Source organism: Cydia amplana, chromosome 8 (assembly GCF_948474715.1).
Source record: "Cydia amplana chromosome 8, ilCydAmpl1.1, whole genome shotgun sequence".
NCBI classification, from domain to species: domain Eukaryota; kingdom Metazoa; phylum Arthropoda; class Insecta; order Lepidoptera; family Tortricidae; genus Cydia; species Cydia amplana.
Window position 1 is genome coordinate 4,959,514 of NC_086076.1, and position 11,980 is coordinate 4,971,493.

At 36.9% G+C, this 11,980-nt stretch overlaps 1 protein-coding gene across 1 annotated transcript in view; it reads right to left on the reverse strand.

Annotated features, from left to right (window-relative positions):
* Positions 1–4,820, reverse strand: part of LOC134650206 (cytochrome P450 4C1-like) — a 43,170-nt gene extending 38,350 nt beyond the window's left edge. Inside the window, exons 1-5 of the mRNA XM_063505145.1 lie at positions 4,578–4,820; positions 3,721–3,810; positions 2,822–2,935; positions 1,930–2,115; positions 116–312 (exon numbers count right to left, since the gene is read on the reverse strand). Coding sequence (XP_063361215.1) covers positions 116–312; positions 1,930–2,115; positions 2,822–2,935; positions 3,721–3,810; positions 4,578–4,734 — 744 coding nt within the window. The 5' untranslated portion in view covers positions 4,735–4,820. The remainder of the gene's footprint in view (positions 1–115; positions 313–1,929; positions 2,116–2,821; positions 2,936–3,720; positions 3,811–4,577) is intronic.
* Positions 4,821–11,980: the final 7,160 nt, after the last annotated feature.

Here is an 11,980-nt window from a genome sequence, read left to right on the forward strand (position 1 = left end):
CAACAAGGCGGTAATTTTGTTCTTAAGAGATTTACATAGGTCAGTTTATTTCAATAAGTACTCGTATTATAAGTAATTATGTCTTTTAACTTCTAATGTAGGTAAGCTCACTCACCTCACTTAAAAAATTGTCAATTAAGTTAACGCAACTTATACACTGTCTCCAACTTGGCAGCATGCGATAGATGAAATTTGGATGAAGCCAGGGTGAAACCATTCGTTCGGCCATAAATGTGCCACATCTGTCGAATGCCCCCAGGAATGGGTGGTCCCTATTCTTCTGTGAGTTCAACTTTACGCCTAAATTGGTTTCTGAAATAAAAAATATATTATCATAAGTGAACAGTAAAAGATTGTGTAGATGAGACATTTGGGTGGTAACTGCAGCTGCATTAGTGATGTGGTGTTGATGCGGGCGCAGTCACTGTCAATTTCCTTGATAAAGTTAAAGAAAGACGTTTGTGACGTATTATCATAGGTCGAATCTCCTTTTTTTGGCATCGTCTTGGGTCGTCCCATTCACTTTTTGTCAAGTTCTTAAATTAGTCCTATTCTGCTTTTGTCACCCATTCTACATTCGTCAAGTTCATCGGTGGTCTTTGTCATCTTTGGTTATATTTTGTTGTTTGCCTTTTTCTTATTCCGGCTCATTCCGGTATTCGTCATCATCTTCTTTGGGCATGTTCGATGTTAGTCAATTTATTTTTTTAGTCTCATTCGTTATTCGTCCTATCGCCTTTGGTCGTGTTCTAATTTCGTATTTTTCTTATTTAGGCTTCGTTAAATATTCGTCTCGTTCGATATTCATTCCATTCGATATCCGTCCCATTCATTCACTTGACAAACAACGAATGGGACGACCCAAGACGATACCGCAGTTTCAGACGAGAAGGCAATTTGAATACTTACTGGGTACCTAACAATAGGCAAGAGTACATTTATGAAACTGGTCTTAATAGAAGGCAAAAATTATATACTTTTTTCTCAATGATTTTTTTGTTATTATCGAGACCATTTCAGTTATTAAGCCTTTTTTCATTGTTCTTGTAAACACCACAATGAAACGTGAGAATCTTTCACATCTTCTTTTTATTGTCTTTGTTAGGTATCGTTTTTGTTCTTCTAATAGGTTTTAGTTATTTCATGAATAAATCATAATTACCTACACACGTTACGTGGGTACTAACATCCCAAAGGTCTACATAGAAAGTATGAATGCGGCCTACCTACTTGCCAAAAACTTATAAGTTCTATAAAAAAAAATACAAATTTGTAAGTTTGTTGTTCATCCTAATGCATTGGCATCCTAAAAAGGTGTGTAGAGACTATGGGCCCGATTCGGATTTTGTAATAGACATCTATTAGATATCTTTTAGACATCGCCAAGATACGATAACGATATGTTTAAAATCCAACCTGTCAAATTTGACATTTCCGTGATTCTGGAGATACTCTTGAACGATTTCCACAAGATATTACTTAGAGATCTAATTCACATCTAATAGATATCTAACACGATCTATCGTAAAAGTGACATTGGTTGCTGGAATTGGGCTGCAAAAGACAAACACTTAAAACAACAAAAAATGAACATTAATCGTTAAAAAAAACAAGTGCAGTGATATACACGCATCAGCTTTCAGCTGCTAGTGTATTAAACAATATAATAATAATAATAAAAAGAGAACTAGTTGAAATCTAAACTATAACGTATTTAGAATGGATCTAGTACGTGTCGTCTCTTGTGAATATCTTGAAGTTCGGATACGGCAGTAGATAGAGATCGTAAATCTACGTACAGTCACGTCTGAAAATATCGATACGAACAAAGTGCCAAAAATATGTAGGTAAGGCCGATTCACGATCTCTATCGTACCGAAAGCACTACAAATAGAACTGCAGCAGTTATATTACAGGTTAGCAGCTAACCTGCCACAGAGTCGAAGGTGTACGTAGCCATGTAATTCCAAATGGGAAAGTCGCCGGCCCCCGCCATAGGACGCAGGAGTTCCACCATCATGGCACTCTGCTTCACGAATACTTCAACGAAGGCGTGCAGGTTTTTCAGGCTAAAGATTGGTGAGAGGATCTTACGGCGCGGCCGCCAAAGGTGCACTATGAAATATTTGCACGATTTTAACACATTCAGTGCCAGCGCGAGCTACGCTCTACGAGCGTAGCCGATAACACGGGAAAAACGGTATGTAGCGAAAAGCGCCTACGAACAGTGAACTACCCTAGCGAGTCGCTGGCACTGAATGTGTTAAGTTGGTGGGTTAATTTTAGAACTGTATATGGTAGTAGATATTTTAGAGTCCATGCAAGCTGCACGGACTTTGAAGTCAGTGTGAATTTTTTATAAATGTATAACGTCATATTTTCATAGGAATTTGACGTCTATGGCGGGAAGTGCCTAGTTGAATCTCAGCATAGTGATGCATTTCAAATAATTCGATAATATTAAGAATTTTCAATTTAAATTAGTCTGTATTAACACAGTACCGAAGTACTTAAGTTAGGTATTCAATTATTATCAAGCCAAAGTGGATTAATCATTTCATAAACAAAATTTCAGAGATTTAAACTCAATATTGCTGTCGGAAGTGAAGTAAAAACTAGTGCCTACGCCAATTACTGGGATTAGTTGCCAAGCGGACCCCAGGCTCCCATGAGCCGTGGCAAAATGCCGGGACAACGCGAGGAAGATGATGATTGCTGTCGTAAGTATTATCTACTATTTAAGTTAAAATGTAATATCAGCAGATTTAAAATCTTTAGATTCTATGTATAATACTTATAACAACATAAAGTCTTGACTTACCTGGAGCAGTAATGCTTCCATTAGCTGTGAAAGTGCGTACGATGCGCATCAAGTTTTCATCTTTTGACAGGCAGTTTTTTAGAAGCAAGTCTGCTACCACAGGGTCCGCGACACCTAAATAAGAATTAGTTTTTTTACCCCTAATAGGGATGATGACACATGTGGAATTTTATAACAAAATCTAGTAAAATAGATAGCAAACGAGCAATTTATCACAATAATGTGGATATTAAAATAAAATATTGAAAAATTACAAAATTACAGGACCTGAAAGTTTCAAAATTTAAGTTTTTTTTAACTTCCAAGAACGATAAAAGTAAGGGTACCATTCTATTCCTTATATTTCATCCAAAAAAATATTGTACAGCAACTATATACATAAACGCAATATTTCACCGACAAAAACGCAATTTTCTTGTTTTGTCCATACTAAAAGATGGGCGATGACGTCACAGCCTCTGTCCGTTTTGTATAGGGCGTTTCGCGAGTGAAGTGCGACTGTCGGACTTTGACTACAATTTCTGACTTTTGTGCTACTTTAATGCAATGGGTCCCATATAGACATTTGATCCTAAAAACAAACCCGATCGATTGATACCATAAAAAAAATAGTCATGTAGCCTATTCTAATAATAAACAAAAAACCCAGAAAACTATACGAAGGGGCATTTTAAGTAGGTAGCTGCGGATGTTATAATGATATGCCTACATTCAATTATGTCAAAATATTTTCAATAATGTTAATATCCAGAGAGGAAAATGAGAACTACGTTTGTATGGAAAGGCGATTTCGCACGGTTGTCCACTACCGTCTTTAAAAAAATTGGTAGAGTTGGGTAAACTGAACCTAAGGCTCTAAAATAATGTAGCAATCATAAAAAAATGAAGATGGAACGTACCGATGGCCAACTCTTGGCCCATCCAATATGCTATGGTCCCGCCCTGTTGTATGGCATCTCGTCCAAGCCTTTGGATGGCTTTCATTCTGTCTGAAACATGAATTACCTTTTACAGACCTTATAGTAATAATACCAACCAAATCATAGCTTAGTGGTCACTGCCAGATTTTTTCATTAAGTATATACGTACCTAGTTTTAACAATAAAACAACACTGGGAAGAAGCGTGTGGTTTTGATCACGTGATATTATGGTTATAGTCTGTCGAATGTTAAGAAGACCCCGCTAAATTAATTATTTTTAGTGTTCCGTACAAAATAACAAGAAACACTTATGGGATCACTTTAGTCTTGTTTTAGTACCACGACTGTGACAAACTAGCATACAGCCTGCATGATGGTGAGTAGTCACCGTAGCCGGCGTAGCTTTTGGATGCCTCTAACTTCAGGGGTGTTACATGCGCGTCGCCGACCCTATACACTCCTTTTTAGGGTTCCATACCCAAAGGGTAAAAACGGGACCCTATTACTAAGACTCCGCTGTCCGTCCGTCCGTCCGTCCGTCTGTCACCAGGCTGTATCTCACGAACCGTGATTGATAGCTAGACAGTTGAAATTTTCACAGATGATGTATTTCTGTTGCCGCTATAACAACAAATACTAAAAACAGAATAAAATAAAGATTTAAGTGGGGCTCCCAAACAACAAACGTGATTTTTGACTGAAGTTAAGCAACGTCGGGCGGGGTCAGTACTTGGATGGGTGACCGTTTTTTTGCTTGTTTTGCTCTATTTTTTGTTGATGGTGCGGAACCCTCCGTGCGCGAGTCCGACTCGCACTTGGCCGGTTTTTTACTTACCTTCATCATTCCCAATATATATATACGCTTGGCCTACCAGCGGCAAAGCTGGAATAGTTGTAGGCAGCTCTTTAGCTATTTGCCTCAGTCTTTTTCTACGTTTATATCCAGACATCCACCAAATCCATAATCCCAGCAGTATAAGTAACCACGTCATTTTTTATAAAATTATAATTGTTTTCATAACTAATATAAAGTTAAAAAAAAAACAGCAACAAAGTGTCACAACAACTAGACAAGAGTCTTACTTTGCGGTAAATGAATTAGATTAATTTCCTGATACTATTTATGTATAACAAGCCCTATTGTAAGGCAATAGCATGAGAAAAATGGAATGGAAAAAAGTATAAACTAGACATACAATGTCAATGGCTCCCTTTAAGGCCGTGGCCTGGACGCAAACGGTGCGCGGCGCGGCGAGCGGCAAATTAAGCCATTAATATAGATTATAGGTATTGTAACTAGTGATGTACTGACTCGGATGGCCGATTAGTCGGCCGACTAGTCGGCTAATCGGCCAGATCTTTAGATTCGACTAAGTTCGGTTCAGATACTCTTAAAAAACAATCGTTCTACCCCTTTCGTCGCGCTATTCATCATATTATAGTAACGATAAAAACAAAAAATAAATCCTAAGGCTATATTTCATACGACAACCAGGCAGACAATCGGACATAAGAAAGCGACCACATGGTCAATAATTCGGAGAAAAGTTTTCGTAAGCACCCTAAATAGGAATTTGGGTAAAATACCTAGGTGAAAGCTTATGGTAAATATTCCCTGTTTATTTCTTTTTGCCCTGTTTTTCTGTCACTTATAAAGTGCCGACCACAGACTTAAATATACCTAGATGACGCAAATGCATCTACTTCGCGTGTCCGAACCCCGACGAATCGTCGAGGTTGACCGTCGCTACTGACAGTCCACGCGCGTCAGTTGTTGCAGCCGGTAGTTTGTAAAAAATTAAAAAATGCCTCGTTGCGTGATAAGTAACTGCAACAGCCCAAAAATTGCAAGCACTCAAGGGCAAGGACATATTTTCTATCACAGGTAAGTAATTTTAAAATGATATTATGCGTAAATTCATTTTAAAACAATTTTTTAAGTATTCCAAGTTGTGTTTCCAATAATATAACTAAGTAACTATAGATTAACGTTACAAAACTATATTTACATTACATTGCGCGTTTGCTTTGAGCGTTTGATCTGACGTTGCGTGTTAAAGAGTCGATGAATATCGGAACTAGCGATACTGTCGCGCATCGCTTCGACTTCGTGGTACAGGCCATATCTCATTCGTCCGTCAAATTTAGCGACTAGTGTTGTTCGTTCTACAATATCAATAATCGATTCTAATCGATTACTCGATTTCGAACAGACGAATGATATTATCTAGTATTAAAAAAGGAGGGTAATTTGAACATATACGAATATATGTTTATACGTTTAGTATGTTTATAAATTACTACCGTGTTTCAAAAAAACGTTCATTATTTTTGTTTTCCACATCATAGATTTTGAAAATACCAGTTTCATTGAAGGGAAAAGTTGGGAAGAAGATCATTCGTCTGTCAGAAAATCGATGTCATTCATGACAATCGATTTGTGATTTTTGGCGTGGTTCGCGGGGGAGCGGGGAGTGAGCGAGCGAGACCGCAGATATAAAATCTATGAGTATGAGCAAAACAGTTGAATCGTAGCGGGGCAGAGGGACATCGGTGTCTTTGAATCGGTTAGGGTTTCCCATCACTAAATTGCGGCTGTGACGTCACAGTAGGTGGTAAAAAGTCGGCACGCTTGGTTTCAATACAAATCGTGATATTTGCTTTATCTGTGGTGCCGACTAATCGGCCATTTTTGCCGACTAATCGCTGACTACCAATGAGGCCGGATAGTCGGCTTTCCCGACTAGTCGGCCACTAGTCGGTACATCCCTAATTGTAACATAGCACTCGACCAATGTATGAACGGCCGTTGATTTGCCGCTCTCCGGCGCCGCGCACCGCTTGCGTCCAGTCCACGGCCTATTACGGAAGTATTGTCATAAGAAGCTTTACATAACGATTTTAGGGCCTGAATTTCACGACTAAATGTGACTACCTACATTACATTACTATTTGGGACGGAATTACTTATTAGTATTTCTTATAAATATACAGGGTGCCATTTGAGTCGTGATCAGTAATATGTTTTTCTAACTCCATAAACAACGAGCAATTTAATGCCCCTACTCTTACTAAAATCAGACAAGATTTTTTTTAGTTTTTGTTTATTTTTTGTCATTTATTTTACTTTTATAAGTGGATTTAGGATATTACAACGGCTTATTAAGATATTTAAATTAGTAAAATGAATTGCCTCTTTGAATCGGAACTGTCATTGACATCAATTTTGACATTTGTCCCAGTTAGAAATAAAATTTACTTAATTATTCATTTGAAATATCTTACAAAGCTGTTTAAATACCGCATTGCCACTTGTAAAAGTTAAATAAATGACAAAAAATAAACAAAAAAATTAAAAAATCTTGTCTGATTTTAGTAAGAGTAGGGGCATTAAATTGCTCGTTGTTTATGGAGTTAGAAAAACATATTACTGATCAAGACTCAAATGGCACCCTGTATATTTTTTCCGTACAAAATAAATATTTTTTTATAACAAAGTCTTAGGTCGAGGTTTTATGACATTTAACAAAATGACATGAGAATAGTTAAGTTAATTTTAAATAAATATTATGCGTAACAATTCTGAAGTGTATAGAAATCTAAATTTTTTGTAGGTAATACTGTTTTTATCTAAGCACCGAAATATTCAGGTCCACTCTGCTTTTTAAATTACCACCGGCCATTAAAATAAGTACCTACGTTAAAACATAACGCAGCACATTTAACCATACCTAAATGAAGTCATTTGCTTATCATTCGCCCGTGCATTTCGCTCGTAAATGCATTCTATTTATATTATCAAGACCACGATAAAGAACTCTAACCTTAAGGGTGACACAGTCCGTTTCCAACCGCAGCTGAACTACTGTTCATTTTACTATGGAAATTGACAGTAATAGCGACGCGTTCAGTACCAGTAGTAGTGCAGCTGCGGTCAGAAATGGAATGTTACCCTAATGCCGGCTGTACACTCTCGGCGAGACACCCCGAGCAGACCGAGAACGAGAGTGTACATGATACTCTCGCCTTGTCTCGCCTCGGTGCGTCTCGGTCGCGTGTCGGTTTTTTGCGGCCGAGTCAAAGGATCTCGTTCGCTCTCGCGAGGCAAACGAGACCAAGCATGTACATTCCGTTCATTTAGTTGCCCTCTAACTAAAAGAGCAACGGCAGCGGCAGTTTCTAGGAACATCGTAGCCGATATCCGCTGTTCAAATGACGCAACGAGAGTTTACATGGTGTGCTCTCGTCGAGGACTTCTCCCCCGAGACTGTCGGCGAGAGGTCTACAGCCGGCATAAGAAAACCCTAAAAAGGTGTTAGGTATGTATTACTTAATTGCATCTACCTTACACGCGTTCATTGTCCACGGTTATTGTAATTTATTAACACTATTAACTTCTTCAGACCTGTTGCAGGTCAATTATTTTTTTGCAAAAAATTGCTCATTCTACCTAGTAACGTTATCGTCTAGTAATTAAGTGTAAAAAATTTAATTGAACACAATTATGAGTAGAATGCATCGATCGTAGAATGCTCTATTTCACAACTCTGTTCTGAAGGCAAGCGGTTTAGTTGAAGAAAAGCGGCCAAGGGTAGCAGGTTTTTGCGTCAAATGAGTTAATATGATAAAAAAATAAAATATAATCCTTTAAGTTAAGGGTTAGGACCTAACCTAACCTAACCGTTAGGTTATTAAAATACGAATATAAAAGTAATATATCGTCGGGTGACAAGTAAAACTCACTAATTACTATCAAAAAAATTAAGTAACAATGCACTTTATTACACTTGTAACACGGTTTATTGTCCAATAATTTCAATGATGTTAGTTAGTGACTTTCACTTGTTACCCGAGGGCGTATTGTTTGACTTAATCAGACAATCCAGCGCCTGCGTAATTTAGAAAAGCAATGCGGCACCCATGTTAACATTTATTGAAATAAAATTTTACAGCATTACATTTTACGTTACTCAAGAGGAAAGGGAACCAAGTCATGTATCCGCTTCTCCATAAAAACGCTGTTTTTCGCTCCTAAGAGCGGTTTTGCACTACGTCCGATCCGAACCCGAGAAAATATGGCTCTAGAAAACTCGGACCGAATTCGGATATTCGCTTACGCACTTAGTCCTATCCAAACCCGTGAAAATATGGGTCTAACTTGGACCGAATTCGGATATTCGCTTACGCACTAGTCCTATCCGAACCCGTGAATATATGGGTGAAAAATATTCTAAACTTCATGTCACCCAGCCGCATACCCCGCCCGTCTCGCTGCCTCTCTGCTCGTACGCAGCTTGGCTTTAACTCTGACGCAGTGCGCGAGCGTTCATACAAATAATACTAAGGCTACTTCGGTCCGTCAAAAATCTTCTCCGGAATGGAGATTCTAGAATGACGGAAAGAAATCGGATGACGGAGATCGGATATAGTGCGTACCATAGAAATAGTTCTACGGCTACAACGGATCATATTTTCACGGGTTCGGATCGGATTCGGATCGGACGTAGTGCGAAACCGCTCTAACTCATGAATAAGGTAATGGAAAAGCGAAAAAATATAATCGGAGGGGCATAGCTATGGTTTTTTTTATTGGGAAAGTAGGTACTACGTTTGTATGGATAAGTGCAATGGTCGTCCACTATCGTCTTAACAGCCATAAATTTAAAGGTCGTAAGTTAGTAGTCGTTACTTATGGCACAATTTTGTTTAGCAACTGAAATCTAACACACAGTCTCCATTTTAGGGTAATATATTTAATATAATTATGTGTCTTACCATTATGTAGAAATCTATCTTCTATATAAACTGTCATTCAATAGAACTTGCGAACTATGTAAACAAAAGTTACTAGTAATTTGACATTTAGTGTCAATTTTAGTATGGCGGTTTGTTTACATAGTTAGCAAATTCTATTGAATGACATTTTATATATAAATGCAAGTGTCCTGACTGACTGACTGACTGACTGGCTGATTCATCAACGCAGAGCCGAAACTACAGAAGCTAGAAAGTTGAAATTTACACACTAGGTTGCATTTATAAAGTGTACAAGAGATAAGAAGCGATTTTGATAAATTCAACCCCTAAGGGGGTTAAAAAGGGGATGAAAGATTGTATGGGGTACAAGTTTTATTTTAAGCTACGAATTTGAAACTTTGTAAAAATGTATTATATTGAAAAACAAGAAAGCTTGTTTCAGCGTTTTCGAAAATTCATCCCCAAGGTGGTGAAAAACGGGTTGAAAGTTTGAATGGAGATCAAATATTTTTGTGAGTGTGGGACTTGAAGCTTTGTATAATGTAGATATTATTATAAGACAGGAAAAGTAATTTCAGCGTTTTTAAAAATTCATCCCCTAACAGGGTTAAAAAGGGGTTGAAAGTTTGAATCCATTACAAATGCTTTGAAACTTCTTAGAAAGGCCTAATAGCCGATTACAAAATAAAGTAATTGCGACGTTATTGGAAATTGGACCCCTAAGGAAGTTAAAAAGGGGATGAAAGTTCGTCTTGGGGTGCAAATTTCATTTTAAGCTAGGAACTTGAAACTTTGTTAAAAGATATTATATTTAAATACAAGAAAATTAATTTCAGCGTTTTTGAAAATTCATCCCCCAAGGTGGTGAAAAAAGGGTTGAAAGTTTGTATGGATATCAAACATTTTTTCGAGCGCGGGACTTGAATCTTTGTATTTAGGGATATTATTAGAAGACAATACAAGTAATTTCAGCGTTTTGTAAAATTCATCCCTTAACAGGGTTAAAAAAGGGTTAAAATTTTGTATTGGGTGCAAATTTTATTTTAAGCTAGGTATTTGAAACTTCGTCAAAAGATATATTATTAAAACGCAAAAAAAACTAATTTCAGCGTTTTTGAAAATTGATCCTGTAAGGTGGTGAAAAAGGGGTTGAAAGTTTGTATGGATATCAAACATTTTTTCGAACGCGGGACTTGAATCTTTGTATTTGGGGTTATTATTAAAAGACAGGAAAAGTAATTTCAGCGTTTTGTAAAATTCATCCCCTAACAGGGTTAAAAAGGGGTTGAAAGTTTGAATCCATAACAAATGCTTTGAAACTTCTTAGGAAGGCATAATAGCCGATTACAAAATAAAGTAATTGCAACAGTTTTGGAAATTCAACCCCTAAGGGAGTTAAAGATGGGATGAAAGTTCGTCTTGGGGTGCAAATTTTATTTTAAGGTAGGAATTTGAAACTTTGCAAAAATATATTAAATTTAAATACAAGAAAAAAAAAAATCAGCGTTTTTGAAAATTCATCCCCTAAGGTGGTGAAAAAGGGGTTATAAGTTTGTATGGATATTAAAAAATTTTTTGAGCGCGGGACTTGAATCTTTGTATTTTGGGATATTATTAGAAGACAGGAAAAGTAATTTCAGCGTTTTGTGAAATTCATCCCCTAACAGGGTTAAAAAGGGGTTGAAAATTTGTACGGGGTTCAAATTTTATTTTAAGCTAGGAACTTGAAATTTCGTAAAAAGGTATTATTTTAAAACGAAAAAATAATAATTTCAGGGTTTTTGAAAATTCATAAGGGGTGGAAAGTGTATATAGGGTTCAAATTTAATTCAAAGCTAGGAACTTCAAACTTCATAAATAGTTAGTTAGGTAGTAGGTTTTATTAAATAGAGGACATGAAAATCTTCTAAGGAGGTTGAGAGAGATTATATCGAAAACAATTTTATTTAGTTAGGGGCTAGAAACTTCGTAGGTTGTGAAAGACGAGTCTCATGCGTTGTATAATATTAATGATTACCCGTTCTACTGCAATATTTTGCTGCACAATGTTCTAAGCTAATGTAGAATATATAACCAATATACAAATCCACGCGTACGAAGTCGCGCGCAACAGCTAGTATTTATATAATCATCAATCACAAGCTATAATTTTTTTAATTTTTAATGCTGATGAGTAAAAGAAATAGAAAATTTTAATTAAACCTTTTATAGCATTGGGTCAAATTATCAAAAATTTAGTAACATAATAAAATGATTGAATATAACAGGGTGGATTTTCTTTTTGGGTCAGTGAGGGCAGCTACCAGATCCCGTGCTGCTACGAGAAAACTGTCTAAGAAGACCTTCCCTCGATTTCAAATTAATGAAGATTGGCTTTTACAGATTTTGGAAAAAACATACAGGCTGCGAGAAAAATGTCATTTTTGACAAACTTTTTTTTTTGATGCCAATCGATCCCATTCCTATTAACGATCAAAAGCT